This window comes from Leptodactylus fuscus, chromosome 10 (genome assembly GCF_031893055.1).
Source record: "Leptodactylus fuscus isolate aLepFus1 chromosome 10, aLepFus1.hap2, whole genome shotgun sequence".
Lineage (NCBI taxonomy): Eukaryota > Metazoa > Chordata > Amphibia > Anura > Leptodactylidae > Leptodactylus > Leptodactylus fuscus.
The window spans coordinates 84,747,116-84,761,426 of record NC_134274.1 but is presented as its reverse complement, the minus strand read 5'-3'; the positions used below and the strand labels follow the sequence as shown (position 1 = coordinate 84,761,426).

The 14,311-nt window shown below is 54.1% G+C and overlaps 5 protein-coding genes across 5 annotated transcripts; 2 read left to right on the top strand and 3 right to left on the bottom strand.

The window, feature by feature from the left end:
* Positions 1-5,769: 5,769 nt before the first annotated feature.
* On the bottom strand, positions 5,770-6,237 carry LOC142183464 (histone H2B type 1-O-like). The gene has a single exon (XM_075258563.1). The coding sequence runs from the start codon at positions 6,205-6,207 to the stop codon at positions 5,827-5,829; it is 381 nt and encodes a 126-aa protein (XP_075114664.1). The 5' UTR covers positions 6,208-6,237; the 3' UTR covers positions 5,770-5,826.
* Positions 6,238-6,487: 250 nt separating this feature from the next.
* LOC142183463 (histone H2A type 2-B) lies at positions 6,488-7,067 on the top strand. Its single transcript, XM_075258562.1, has one exon. It carries the CDS (start codon positions 6,536-6,538, stop codon positions 6,926-6,928), a length of 393 nt encoding a protein of 130 aa, XP_075114663.1. The 5' UTR covers positions 6,488-6,535; the 3' UTR covers positions 6,929-7,067.
* A 1,190-nt stretch (positions 7,068-8,257) lies between these two features.
* On the bottom strand, positions 8,258-8,900 carry LOC142183568 (histone H3). The gene has a single exon (XM_075258697.1). The coding sequence runs from the start codon at positions 8,888-8,890 to the stop codon at positions 8,480-8,482; it is 411 nt and encodes a 136-aa protein (XP_075114798.1). The 5' UTR covers positions 8,891-8,900; the 3' UTR covers positions 8,258-8,479.
* Positions 8,901-9,364: 464 nt separating this feature from the next.
* On the top strand, positions 9,365-9,841 carry LOC142219036 (histone H2B type 1-O-like). The gene has a single exon (XM_075287986.1). The coding sequence runs from the start codon at positions 9,395-9,397 to the stop codon at positions 9,773-9,775; it is 381 nt and encodes a 126-aa protein (XP_075144087.1). The 5' UTR covers positions 9,365-9,394; the 3' UTR covers positions 9,776-9,841.
* Positions 9,842-11,763: 1,922 nt separating this feature from the next.
* On the bottom strand, positions 11,764-12,491 carry LOC142182974 (histone H1.03-like). Its single transcript, XM_075257811.1, has one exon. It carries the CDS (start codon positions 12,470-12,472, stop codon positions 11,786-11,788), a length of 687 nt encoding a protein of 228 aa, XP_075113912.1. The 5' UTR covers positions 12,473-12,491; the 3' UTR covers positions 11,764-11,785.
* Positions 12,492-14,311: the final 1,820 nt, after the last annotated feature.

The window sequence follows — 14,311 nt, the reverse complement described above, 5'->3', positions numbered from 1 at the left end:
TGTCTGTGGTGACCTCCATGCGGGAGAACAAATCCCACCCCATGTATGGGACCTTGATGGGACTTGGCAGCACTGTAAGTGACCGTCTGCTTCACCCCAAGTGTGAGAAGAAGCTATCGCAGGTCCTTCCTTCCAACCGCGACCGGGCTGTATAATTTACATCAGACCAAGCGAAGACACTCCGCACAGACAACTAAATGACTATGACGATGACCATGAAGTCTTCCTTCTTTCTCTTCCGTTCCTTAGCTGCCATGGACTCCTAGTATATCTTCTCTTCTCAGCATATGTGTGTCTGCGTCTGTATTATATTACTGTGTATTATCCTGTATTACTAGGCTGCTGTAACATGCTGGAATTTCCCCAATGTAGGACTATTAAAGGATTATCTTATCTTATCATAGGTCCTCAAGTGCAGATTAATGTGGCCTGCTACTGTTTCCAACTCCAGGGGAAGGGAGAAATGCAGATTCGGCTCACCTCCATGTCAGGATACGAGTGGGTTAAACTGAAGGGCAGCTGCAGGCGTCTCAGTGTAGTTGGTCTGTAGCTGCTGCTTCATGCAGAGAGGCAGGCTGCGCTCCAAGATGGGTAGGTCTGGAGCTGGGCGCAAATCACAGCCGGATAGCTGTCCGGCAAGTCACACCCCTTCTTCCGGATCTGGGTTCTGCGTAGAAGTCACATCAGGGGCCGGCCCTTACACTTTAGGCTAGGGATCCTAGTGAGGCCTACTCAAAATGGCTGCCGGGTCTGGGAGAAGAGATCCAGAATCTGAGGTTCCGTACCTCGAAATACCTCCTCTCCAGGCTGCTCCAGAACCAGAAGCAGCTGTGATGTCGCGGGAGATGTCTCCTGCGCTCCGCAGGCCGTGGTGACTCCAGAAGAAGGCAGGCCGCAAAAAAAACAAAATGGCGGTCGTGACTCCTATGATCAGCTGCCCGGTAAAGTAAGAGAGCTGGATGAAGGCAGTAAGTGTCTGGAACGCGCCAGAGGTCCTCTCCTGGGTCGGATGAGCGGTCCAGAGCTGCGAGGGACTACGCCGGGAGCTGGAACAAGTCGGCAGCAGGTAAGTCCAAAAACAAGATGGCGGCCGGGTCCTGTGGGACAGAAGGCCGCAACAGTTTATATCCTCAGGAGCGCTGTAAAAGTGTGAAATAACACCCCAAAATAGCAGACAGAGGCTTGGAGGAGAGCCTCGGGGTTGTTATCTGTATGGATGGCTGAGATCACCGCCGGTAAGAAACGGATGAAAGTGTCCAAGTCAGGAGCTCACAGCAGACGCGACCGCTCTGGTTGCCGGCTAGCCATGCCCCCTCCCCCTCCCACAGTATATCTATCCCTGTCTCACAGTCACATAGTTCACAGTCTCATATGAACCGAATCTGAAATCCCCCATTCATATGAAGCGGAGGTCACCTGATTCAGCCAGCCAATTACTTTTTCTGACTTTTTTTTTTTTTTTTCGATGCCGCGGTTGTCGTAGTTCCTGTCCCACCTCCCCTGCACAGTTATTGGTGCAAAAAAAAAAAAAAAAAAAAAAAGAAAGAAAAAGCGCCAGGGAAGGTGGGAGGGGATACAAATTTTTAGTGCGTTTGCCGCGTGGTATTCAATTGGAATGGAATATCTTGAGCAGCCTGAATACCAATTCGATGGAACGCTGTTGGCTCATCTCTAATCCCTACTGATCCCTTAGACTGTTAGGACCCCACAGATCAACTGTTTCTCGGAGCAGGCAAATCCCATTATTGTTTAAATGTGGGGCGCTGCTTATTCGCTGTGTTCTTACAACCGCAGTTGTGGGTACTGTAGTTGTACCCTGTTCAAGTGTATGAGATGCCGCTGCAGCACCCATAACCATTTCAAACAAGAATATGTTGTAGGGAGGGGCCCCAGTCAGTAGAACATCCCGTCAGAGGGCCCCCGCATAATATAGTGCCATTCTTAAGTGATATGCAGGTTATTTGGGAGCCACCGCCAAAGGACTGCGAGACAGCACCTGGAATTTGGGACTGTTCTGCTGTATTCAGGAGGGCCGAGAGGGCTCCCTCGCTGCCATAGGGTACAGTTCGGGTTCACTAGTTGTCCTATATTTAAAGTAGTTCTGTGCACAATCCTTTTGGGTGATGTTATTCAGCTCCTGCATATGATGTACAGCATTACCTAGAATCGAACAGGAGGGCTGGTGGAGGATGGAGCAATTGGGGAATATATCATTGCCTGTCAGCCATTGCCTGTTGGAATAATCCAATCGGTATTGGCCTAATGGTCATCAGTCTTTGGGGACGGCATTATGTGGTGCGGAACAGGTCTGTGTAAAATGTAGAGGGGTGCAGCATAAGGCGCGGGGCGCCGTACCAGGCGAGACGACGTAGCAGCATACTGCACTATTTTGCCTTTTCTTTTTTTTTTTTTTTTTTTTCTCCCCTTATTCTGCAGATGACACCTTCTGTACGTAAACCTGAGCTGTAAAGCCGGAGGAGATATAGGCAGTGACGGTGACGGCTCCTACAGGTTTATGTTTGTGTAAAGACAGTCACCACTATTACAATATTGTCTGACCCCTGTATAAGCAATGCCGCCCCTGCTACCTCTTGTGCCACCCCCTTTACCTCACAGATTGTAAGCTCTTGCGAGCAGGGCCCTCAGTCCCATTGTGTGACGTGACTATTTCTTTGTAATGCATTTTTCTCTCTGTATTTGAACCCTACAAGTTGTACAGCGCTGCAGAATACGTTGGCACTATAAAAATAAAATGTATTATTCTATTATTATTCATCATCTGTTTTCCCTTAGTCCTAACAACAGCACAAGCTCCTTTTAGTTCATTCTGTTCATGCCCCTCTTCATGGGGCGTGTAGCACAGCGTCGGATGAGTACGCAAGGCAGAGTGTCAGGAGATGAATATGAAGAGGGGCGTGAAGAGAATTAAGAACTAAGGGGCGGCGAGAGGTTATGACGTGGGGGTGCTCGGAGCAAGAGGGGCAATCCCCCTGAGTTCCATGAGCGGGATTTGCATACTGCAATAAACAGATTTTGACAGAAACAGCAAAGAGGAGAAGAAGAGACTGGAAGGTGGGAGTAGAATGGCCTTTTTAACCCCTTCCCGACATGCGCCGTAATAGTACGGCGCATGTCGGGTCTGTAACTATGGCGACCGCTCGGGAGCCGGGCGGCCGCCATAGCCGCCGGGTGTCTACTGCTTTAAGGCATTAACCCCTGCGGCGCCACGGTCAAAGGCGCCGGAGGCGCCATTTTTCCGGCGACGCATGGGCGCCGCCATTTTGCCGGTGGTCGCCTGCTCCTGGAGCATGCTCCAGGGCCGACGTCACGTTGGCATGACAGCCGGGAGCCTTTACAAGGCTCCCAGGCTTGTCTGCAAATGCTCTCTTTTGCAGGCTGGTCTATGCAGCCTGCAAAAGAAAGGATGATTTTTTGCTTTAGCATTGCAATGCATTAGTGATCAGACCCCCTGGGGTTCAACGCCCGTAGGGGGTCTAATAAATGGGAAAAAAAAATCAAATAAATAAAGTTAAAATAAAAATAAAATAATAATAATAAAACATAAAAAGAATTACAAATTCAAATCACTCCCCTTTCCCTAGAACACATATAAAAGTAGTTAAAAACTGTGAAACACATACATGTTAGGTATCCCCGCGTCCAAAATTGCCCGCTCTAAAAATCTATAAAAATATCTTTCCTGTTCGGTAAACGCTGTAGCGGGAAAAATAGTCAAAAGTGCCAAAGTGCCGTTTTTTTTTTTTTTTTCAGTGTTTTGATTCTGATATAAATTGGAATAAAAAGTGATCAAAGCAATAACATTTCCCGAAAATGGTAGAACTAAAGAGTACACCCGACCCCGCAAAAAAAGACGCCATACACATCTCTGTACACGGACGTATAAAAAAGTTACGGCTGTCGGAATATGGCGACTTTTAGAAAAAAAAAAAAAAAAAAACAGTTTTGGAATTTTTTTTAAGGGGTCGAAATTTAAATAAAACCATAGAAATGTGGTATCCCTGGAACCGTACCGAAACACAGAATACAGGGGACATGTCATTTTGGCTGCACAGTGAACGCCGTAAAACCAAAGCCTGTAAGAATGTCGCAGAAATGCATTTTTTTCTTCAAATCCACCCCATTCTGATGGTTTTTCCTGCTTCCCAGTACATTATATAGAATAATTAATGGTGGCATCAGGAAGAAAAAATTGTCCCGCAAAAATTAAGACCTCATATGGCTCTGGGAGCGGAGAAATAAAAAAGTTATGGGGCTTAGAAGGAGGGGAGTAAAAAACGAAACAAAAAAAAAAAAAAAAAATGCCATTGCCGGGAAAGGGTTAAAGACGATCGTCTAACGACAGAATTAGAGCCCCGGTAACCGTCCTATGTAGTATCTGTGCGCCACCTGCTGGCTGGGATCCGTATATACAGGGTCTTTCGAGCTGTGCCGTTTGTTCCCCGCGCCCCCATCTGGATCAGCGTGGAACTGCACAGCCCGCACCCGGGGTTCACTATAACTGCAGCCTCGCGGCGATTACACAAGGATGCCCATAGGGGGCAGAGAGGAGATCCCGCAGCCGGGAGAAGAATTAGATCCGGGGAGGAGGGGGTGCGGCTCCGGAATGCAATAGTCCTATTGACAGAGAAGAAGGTCTGGAGCAGTGAGAACAGCGCCCTGCATGTTATCTAGTAGGCCGGCTAGAAGGAGCCGCTGACCGCTGACCCTCGGCAATGGGAGAATGAGCGGGAAATTCAAAGTGATCCATTGTCTTATGTCAGCCAATCAGCGCGAGACAGAGGAGGGGCTTGTAGGAGTCACGCCGAAGAATTACGTCATCAATGCAGGGTTCTCCTTCTGGTCCGACCACTCTCTATATAAAAAGGCGGCTGTGCGGAGGGACGCTTGTTCTAGTCTGTCAGCAGCAGCAGCACAGAAGATGTCCGGTCGCGGTAAAGGAGGGAAAGGTCTCGGCAAGGGCGGTGCCAAGCGGCACAGGAAGGTGCTCCGGGATAACATCCAGGGCATCACCAAGCCTGCCATCCGCCGTCTGGCTCGCAGAGGAGGCGTCAAGCGCATCTCCGGTCTCATCTATGAGGAAACTCGCGGTGTCCTGAAAGTCTTCCTGGAGAACGTCATCCGTGACGCCGTCACCTACACCGAGCACGCCAAGAGGAAGACCGTCACCGCCATGGACGTGGTGTACGCGCTCAAGCGTCAGGGCCGCACTCTCTACGGCTTCGGAGGCTAATTCCGCCGCTCCCCGACTCTCTACTTCATAACCCAAAGGCTCTTCTCAGAGCCGCCACATCCTCCTGAGAACAGAGCTGTCCCCGCCACCCACCTCTCCTCTGCCTTGTAGGTCTGGGGCTGCAGACGCCTCCTGTAGGCTGTAATGTCATCACTGCTGGAATACTGGAGAGAGTAGAAGAAGAAAACGGTCCAAACCTTCGGAATCTAAGCTTTGTGAACAGGTCCCTAGAAGTAGTCCTACTGCGGCTCTGCAGTGTAACCCCCGTGCCGGCAGCTCGGGCCGATAAGTAGCAGCTTAGTTTAACCCTCCAATCGCAGGTGCGTGCAGAGAGCACTGCACCTCGTAGAGATGTCAATGTAGCAAGCCGGAGATTAGAGCTTCTCTTTGGGTGTATAGTAAGTCTAGCAAGTACAAGAAAATAGCTGGAAAGAAAGGTTCTGGGTAGAAACACGTGCAGCAGCAGCAGCAGCAAGAAGCCAGAAATGGAGGGCTCAGCAGCTCTAGTGTGGAAGGTGTGGGGGGCTCTTAGAAGAGCCTTTGGGGTGATAGTACAGAGCAGGTGATGGAGCCGATTACTTGGCGCTGGTGTACTTGGTGACGGCCTTGGTGCCCTCGGACACGGCGTGCTTGGCCAACTCTCCGGGCAGCAGCAGGCGCACGGCGGTCTGGATCTCCCGGGAGGTGATGGTGGAGCGCTTGTTGTAGTGAGCCAGGCGGGAGGCTTCTCCTGCGATGCGCTCGAAGATGTCGTTGACGAAGGAATTCATGACGACCATGGCCTTGGAGGAGATACCGGTGTCGGGGTGGACCTGCTTCAGCACCTTGTACACGTAGATGGCATAGCTCTCCTTCCTGGCCCTCTTACGCTTCTTGCCGTCCTTCTTCTGGGCCTTGGTCACGGCTTTCTTGGAGCCCTTCTTGGGCGCTGGGGCAGACTTGGCGGGATCAGGCATGGTATAACACGGAGATCTCTTTCACACGAGAATGAGAGAAAGTAATGTCTGTGCTCCTCCCAGCGCAGCCCTATTTATAGGCGGGCTATGCAAATGAGCGCCGCTGTCTGTGCGCTGTTCTACTGGACCAGCAAACCATGTGACTTTTGCAAGCCCCGCCTGCTGAAGCGGATTGGTGGTTCCACAAATCTGGCCTCTATTGGCGGCTTGAGATGTGTCCAATGAGAGTTGCAGGAGGGCGGGGCAGAACTATATATATAAGGCAGGAGGAGCCGGTACAGGGCAGGATATTCTGTGTTCCATTACAGTAACTGACGATCCACGAACCATGTCTGGACGCGGCAAGCAAGGAGGCAAAGCTCGTGCTAAGGCCAAGACCCGCTCATCCCGGGCGGGACTTCAGTTCCCCGTCGGTCGTGTGCACAGGCTTCTCCGCAAGGGCAACTACGCCGAGAGGGTTGGTGCTGGTGCTCCCGTCTACCTGGCGGCCGTACTGGAGTATCTGACCGCTGAGATCCTGGAGTTGGCTGGTAATGCTGCACGGGACAACAAGAAGACCCGCATCATCCCCCGTCACCTGCAGCTGGCCGTGCGCAATGACGAGGAGCTGAACAAACTGCTGGGTGGCGTGACCATCGCCCAGGGAGGCGTCCTGCCCAACATCCAGGCCGTGCTGCTGCCCAAGAAGACCGAGAGCAGCAAGCCCAGCAAGAGCAAGTGAGCGCCGCTCCCACCCCATCCGTCTATACAAGCAAAGGCTCTTCTAAGAGCCACCACCTTGTCTACAGCAGAGCTGCCTCCTGTCTACAATACGGGCTGTCCGTCTATTCTGAAGCCAACTCCTGGCCCGACCGGCGGCCCTTACAGGGAAGCACCGTGGGGTGACTGAGCGGGAGGAGGATTCACTCTGTAGGGAGATGTGGTGCGGGCGCGGGGTTTTGTGTCAGGTCGGGCTGGTGGTAATCTGCTAATGCTCTCTTCCCAGGCAGGTAGTATAAGCGGAGCTTAGATATAACGGGCGGGCGGGCGGGCGCGCGCTGATACAAAGCCGAGGTGAGCGCCGGCTCCTCCGGGTGACGCTTTGTCTTTTCTCCCCGCTCACACGGTTGGTGGTTTTGAAATTCCCGCTCAGTCGCAGTGACCGTTACAATCCGCGCGAGAGCCGGCAGCGTCACGTGGCGCAGAGAGAAGGGGCGCGAATTTCAAAACCTCCCCAGAGCTGAGCCCTCTCCCACTGAAGAAGATTCAGCAGCGGACTGGGGCGGCCCTCAGGTTATTGTAGAAGGATGTGCGGAGTAGGCATATACTAGGTACGGAGAGGAGGGAGGGAGATGTGGTTGCGGGCGCAGGGTCTTGTCAGTTAGGGATAGTAATGGCTGTGCTCATCCTAATCCTCTCTCCCCGCCAGGGCACAGCCCACGGTGGCAGGCTTACAAGTGCCGATGAAACGGGCGTTAAAGGGCTGATCCGGGTGAACCTTTGTCTATCTCCCCGCTCACACGGTTGGTGGTTTTGCAATTCCCATTCAGTGACCGTTACAACCCGCGCGAGAGCCGGCAGCGTCACGTGGTGCAGAGAGAATGGGCGCGAATTTCAAACCCTCCCCAACTGAAGAAGATTCAGCGGCGCTCAGGTCATTGTAGAAGGCGCTAGGGAGAGATGCGCGGAGTAGGCACATACTAGCGACGGAGAGGAGGGAGGGAGGGAGATGTGGTGCGGGCGCAGGGTCAGTTAGGGATAGTAATGGCTGTGCTCATCCTAATCCTCTCTCCCCGCCAGGGCACAGCCCACGGTGGCAGGTTTAGAAGTGCCGATGAAACGGGCGTTAAAGGGCTGATCCGGGCGAACCTTTGTCTATCTTCCCGCTCAATCGTAGATTCCCATTCATTCAGTGACCGTTACAACCCGCGCGAGAACCGGCAGCGTCAGGTGGTGCAAAGGGAGAAAGGACGCGAATTTCAAGCCTCCGCCTGTCTATTACATCCTCCGCTGCTGCGAAGTAAGATTGAGTCAGCAGTCAGTGGGGGCGGCGCTCAGGTTACTGTAGAGGGCGCTGCAGTTACATATGTGCCTGTTATACATACAAAGGAGGGAGACGAGATATCGCTAACTCAGTGACTGTAAGGGAAAGGGTAACCTCTCTATTAGCAGCCAGTGAAGGCTTCTCTTCTCCCCTCCCGAGAGGAGAAAGACAACGGCTACAGCTCGTCTGAGGGAGGATTTGGTGGCTCTGAGAAGAGCCTTTGTGTTGTCAGACGGTGCCTGGGCAGATTTAAGCCCTCTCCCCACGAATCCTGCGGGCCAGCTGGATGTCTTTGGGCATGATGGTGACCCTCTTGGCGTGGATGGCGCACAGGTTGGTGTCCTCAAAGAGCCCGACCAGGTAAGCTTCGCTAGCTTCCTGCAGGGCCATGACGGCGGAGCTCTGGAAGCGGAGATCCGTCTTGAAGTCCTGGGCGATCTCTCGAACCAGGCGCTGGAAGGGAAGCTTACGGATCAGCAGCTCGGTGGACTTCTGGTAGCGGCGGATTTCACGCAGAGCGACTGTACCAGGGCGGTAGCGGTGAGGCTTCTTCACTCCGCCGGTGGCGGGAGCGCTCTTCCTGGCGGCCTTAGTGGCCAGCTGCTTGCGGGGAGCTTTCCCTCCGGTGGATTTGCGGGCGGTCTGCTTGGTTCTTGCCATCGCTTCAGTATAGACGTTACACAGCGGTGATATGAGCTGAGGAGCGGAAAGAGCGACATATTTATACAGCCGGGGCTCGTCCTCATTGGCTCATGGAAAGCCCGCCCCCTCCATCTCATTGGTTTATTTCTACAGTCCAGCATTAGCGCTCATGCCCCTCCCCCAGACCCCGTGCAGCACGGCGCTGTACAGCCCCCGCCGGCATGCATCAGGCTACACAGGGGACAATCTGTGGCGTTCCCCCCCGCAACATAACGAGGCGATTAGAACCTGTAAACCTGAGGAGAGAAACGGAGGGAAATTCAAACCTGGTGGAAGCGCCAATCAGCTGCGGAGGGCGGGGATTATGATGCTGGCACTGGTCACATGACTTGCTGGTCCAGTAGAACAGCGCGCAGACAGCGGCGCTCATTTGCATAGCCCGCCTATAAATAGGGCTGCGCTGGGAGGAGCACAGACATTATTTTCTCTCATTCTCGTGTGGGAAAAGATCGCCGTGCTACCATGCCTGATCCCGCCAAGTCTGCCCCAGCGCCCAAGAAGGGCTCCAAGAAAGCCGTGACCAAGGCCCAGAAGAAGGACGGCAAGAAGCGTAAGAGGGCCAGGAGGGAGAGCTATGCCATCTACGTGTACAAGGTGCTGAAGCAGGTCCACCCCGACACCGGCATTTCTTCCAAGGCCATGAGCATCATGAATTCCTTCGTCAACGACGTCTTTGAGCGCATCGCAGGAGAAGCCTCCCGCCTGGCTCACTATAACAAGCGCTCCACCATCACCTCCCGGGAGATCCAGACCTCCGTGCGCCTGCTGCTGCCCGGAGAGTTGGCCAAGCACGCCGTGTCCGAGGGCACCAAGGCCGTCACCAAGTACACCAGCGCCAAGTAATCGGCTCCATCACCTGCTCTGTACTATCACCCCAAAGGCTCTTCTAAGAGCCCCCCCACCCCTTCCACACTAGAGCTGCTGAGCCCTTCATTTCTGGTGTTTATTCCCCGGACCAGAGGCTTTATTTATCCCGATCCGTTTTGTCATTGTATTTATGGACGTTACACCGCACTGTTTGTATTATCCTCAAGGCGAAGGAACTTATCCGCCTGATAACCTCGTATCTATCGCGTGTATCTACATCTGCGCACACTGGCAAAGTAAAGGAGAAACTTTAGGCAGTGCACACTGTACAGCGACAGGAACGCTCTTAAGATTTATGCATTTGTTCACACGTTCCCTGAAGCTTAAGAGCGTTTATCTCCACGCTCTCCGGTATTCCTACAGTAGCCGCAGCGACAGCTCCAGCCCTAGAGGGCAGAGGAGAGGTGGGTGGCGGGGACAGCTCTGTTCTCAGGAGGATGTGGCGGCTCTGAGAAGAGCCTTTGGGTTATGTAGAAGAGAGTCGGGGAGCGGCGGAATTAACCTCCGAAGCCGTAGAGAGTGCGGCCCTGGCGCTTGAGCGCGTACACCACGTCCATGGCGGTGACGGTCTTCCTCTTGGCGTGCTCGGTGTAGGTGACGGCGTCACGGATGACGTTCTCCAGGAAGACTTTCAGGACACCGCGAGTCTCCTCATAGATGAGACCGGAGATGCGCTTGACGCCTCCTCTGCGAGCTAGACGGCGGATGGCAGGCTTGGTGATGCCCTGGATGTTATCCCGGAGCACCTTCCTGTGCCGCTTGGCACCGCCCTTGCCGAGACCTTTCCCTCCTTTACCGCGACCGGACATCTTCTGTGCTGCTGCTGACAGACTAGAATAAGCGTCCCTCCGCACAGCCGCCTTTTTATATAGAGAGTGGTCGGACCAGAAGGAGAACCCTGCTATGATGACGCAATTATGGGGCGTGTCCTGACGCCACTCCCCCCCTCCCCTGCTTTCCTCCTCTGATTGGCAGAACTTTCACCCGTTAGTGATTCGGAGCTTTCCCGCTCATATCCTACAGTTCTCGCCGCCTCTCCCTGTCCCTGCTGCCGCTCTCAGCTCGGCCCCGGAGACAATGGACGTCTGCCGGCTTTCTCCACCCGCCCCAGTGTCATCACAAACCTACTGCTGGGAGCCGGAGCTCCCCCAGACAAGTCATTCAGCTGCAGCACAGACAGTGCGTTATAAATACAAGAGAACACGCTGAACAGGAGGCAGCAAAGATCCGAGTTTCTGGGTCCAGAAGTGACCCCGAAATAACGGTGTGCGCTCTCAGGGGAGAACGAGCCTGGACGCCGGGAGGTTGTACTGGGGGAGAAGGGGATGAGGCTGGGTGACAAGAGCTCTCAGGGGAGCCCCCTCCTCAGCCTGTGTAGGAACGAGTAGTGTCAGGCGGGGGCTCCCCTGAGAGCGCTTGTCACCCAGCCTCATCCCCCTTCTCCCCCAGTACAACCTCCCGGGCGTCCAGGCTCGTTCCCCGCTGATCTGATACAGACCTGGGAGTATGTATCGTTTGTCCCCCTACCACAAGCACGCACACAGCCGCCCGCCGTACACCGCAGCGACCCCCGGCATCAGGCTGCATTCGGGACTGCAGGGATTGTGTAGCTCAGACATACTGACAATTCCTCCTCCTCCTCCTCCTCCCCCTTTATCCAGACAGAGGCCCCCGCCAGTAACGAGGAGGATGCGCGGCCAATCTACTGGATTACTGCCCCTATAAACCCTCAGCGGCCTCAGCTTTTAGTCCTCATTACTACCCCGCTGGACCGGTCACCTGGAGAAACCTGCGGGGATGTTACCCTGTAGTGACCGCTCATGTGTCGGTGCGGATACGGGAATGGAGCCCTGGTCATAGGATTGCCGTTAATATGACGCCCCCGCCCCCCCGCTGGCTGGGGAGATAGCGATCATACAGCTCTGCCGGGACAAGGTGGTGGCTCTGAGAAGAGCCTTTGTGGGACAAGTACAGGGCGGCTCGGGCTTATTTCTTAGCCGCGGGCTTCTTGGCTTTAGCAGCCTTCTTAGCCGGACTCTTGGCAGCTTTGGGCTTGGCCGCCTTCTTAGCTGGGCTCTTGGCAGCTTTGGGCTTAGCCGCCTTCTTAGCCGGGCTCTTCGTCACCTTCTTGGCTTTAGGAGCCGCCTTCGGCTTCTTGGGGCTCTTGGCCGCCTTCTTGGCGGCCGCGGCAGGCTTCTTGGCTTTCTTCGGGCTCTTGGCCGCGGTCGGCGCCTTCTTAGGAGACTTAGCCGCGGGCTTCTTGGCGGCAGCTTTCTTGGGCTTGGCCGCTGCAGGCTTCTTCTTGGCCGCCTTGTCCTTACTCTCCGCCTGCTTCTTGTTCAGCTTGAAGGAGCCGGAGGCGCCGCTGCCTTTCACCTGGATCAGGGTTCCCTTGGTCACCAGAGCCTTAAGGCCCAGCTTGACACGGCTGCGGTTCTTGTCTGTATCGTAGCCGCCAGCAGCCAGCACCTTCTTCAGGGCGGCCACAGACACCCCACTGCGCTCCTTGGAGGCGGACACGGCTTTGACGATCAGCTCGGACACGGTGGGACCGGAGGATTTCTTGCTCTTCTTGGCGCCCCCTGCGGCTGCTTTCTTCGGCTGCTTCTTGGATTTGGCGGCCGGTTCGGCGGGAGGGGGAGCAGCGGCAGCGGCGGGCGCGGTTTCTGCCATGATACGAATCGAGCTCTAATTCCTTTCCTAGACGGGAAAACACTGGGGCCGAAGCAGCCGCCGCCTCTTATATGCACAGCGGTGCGCACTGATTGGCTGCTGAGCGGCCTCGGCCTCACCTCCTATTGGCTGTCACTCAGCACAGGGCCAGAGTCAAGCTCCGCTCTCCCCGTGTGCTTCCCTGCCCGGGATCAGAGCCCATTACCGGCTAGAACCGGACAGGAGAGCTTCCATTCTTCGTGTCTCCCCACTCCCCGACATCCTCCCTAACAGTCCCTGGCCGTCACTGGCGGAGGTGCGGGGGTGGTGCGGAGAGGAGGCCCCGGGATTTCCGCCATAGCACCCCCACATCTGTCCATCACTATCTATGCAGGAAGATGAAACCGCTGCGGGAGCTGCCCCCTTCTATTCCCGGCGCTTGTCACCATCCCCGGGATCTTTACCACAAGCTCTATGCTACAGGAAGCTGATTGTACGATGCGGGGACAAGCTGGAGCTGCTGAGAGCCGGGGAGGGTAACACAGGCGGCGGCTCCGCTCACTGCCGGCTCCCTGTCCTCACATCAGATAGATACATATATATATATATATGTATATATACTGCAGACAGGGGGGCCGCTTCTCATGGGGCTCTGCCCTGCAGCAATGTCTATACACCGGGCAGAATAGAAAAGCGGGGACATTGTGTATATACAGCTGTCTGCACAGAGGCGTGTAGGATGGGATGATGGCTGGAGGTGATTTCAGTCTCCTGCAGTTACACGTATTATATAGGATGGGATGCATACAAGGTGATAGTGATCCAAACCTGACAATCACTACCATCATGAACTATTGAAAAGTTTGTCTTTGCTTCAATGTGTCAGTTTAGACCCTGTGCGATCTGTATGGCAATTACAATCCACAACCAACAGCACAGTAAGACACATTACAGATAGACACACGGCCATACAGCAAGTCGTTGTGTGGGGATTGCAGTCAGAAGTAGCAGCTCCAGGTGTCAGTGTGAAAGCGTGACTGCCCAAAAACTGGAAATAAAATATGATGACATCAATGACATTTCCGCCATATTTATGTTTTTATGACCATCCAGACGCCAGCAGATGATCCAGAAACCCTAACTATGTAGGAACCCTAAAATATGCTGGATATTGGCCAAGTGTCCCCAAGGGTTGCATCTGGGAATGGAGTATCATTGAAGCTGCAGGTCTGGCGTACCCCGACTTCTCAAAGCATTTGGGATCTCTTGTTAGGCACATTACACCGATATGTTTTATTCCCGGGAGTTATGGCGTATTCACAAAAGATGTATGATCAGATGGATCGGAGGGGCGGCTTATTAGCCTGTAGATCGATAGAACTACATCCTGCTGACAACCTCTGCCAGGCTAGAAAAAGGTCTGATTGATTTTATTTCCATATTCAGACAGATATGATCTTTGCTCCTGTCTATCTTATTGTGCCACATGTGGTCACAGCTCCCACCACTGCCCCTACTCAGCCAGACATGCCCTGAAACTAGTGGACATAAAACAGTGACAGCAGGTCCGCCAATAGGCCAGTACTACTGCTACTGGTGTCAGGGGCCCGGCCAGAGGACGCAGATCTGAGTTGAGCACATACGCGGCTGAAGCGAGGAGCTGACACAGGTCAGCTCCTCGCTTCGCCGCTGCCGCCTGTCTCGCTGACACATATGCGGCTGAAGAGAGGAGCTGACCTGTGTCAGCTCCTGACTTCGCCGCTGCCGCCTCTCTCGCTGACACATATGCGGCTGAGCCGGTGTCAGCTCCTCACTTCGCCGCTGCCGCCTCTCTCGGTGACACATATGCGGCTGAGCCGG

Coding starts and splice junctions, on each gene's coding strand:
- LOC142183464 (XM_075258563.1), bottom strand. CDS start 6,207: ATGCCTGATCCCGCCAAGTCTGCCCCAGCGCCCAAGAAGGGCTCCAAG.
- LOC142183463 (XM_075258562.1), top strand. CDS start 6,536: ATGTCTGGACGCGGCAAGCAAGGAGGCAAAGCTCGTGCTAAGGCCAAG.
- LOC142183568 (XM_075258697.1), bottom strand. CDS start 8,890: ATGGCAAGAACCAAGCAGACCGCCCGCAAATCCACCGGAGGGAAAGCT.
- LOC142219036 (XM_075287986.1), top strand. CDS start 9,395: ATGCCTGATCCCGCCAAGTCTGCCCCAGCGCCCAAGAAGGGCTCCAAG.
- LOC142182974 (XM_075257811.1), bottom strand. CDS start 12,472: ATGGCAGAAACCGCGCCCGCCGCTGCCGCTGCTCCCCCTCCCGCCGAA.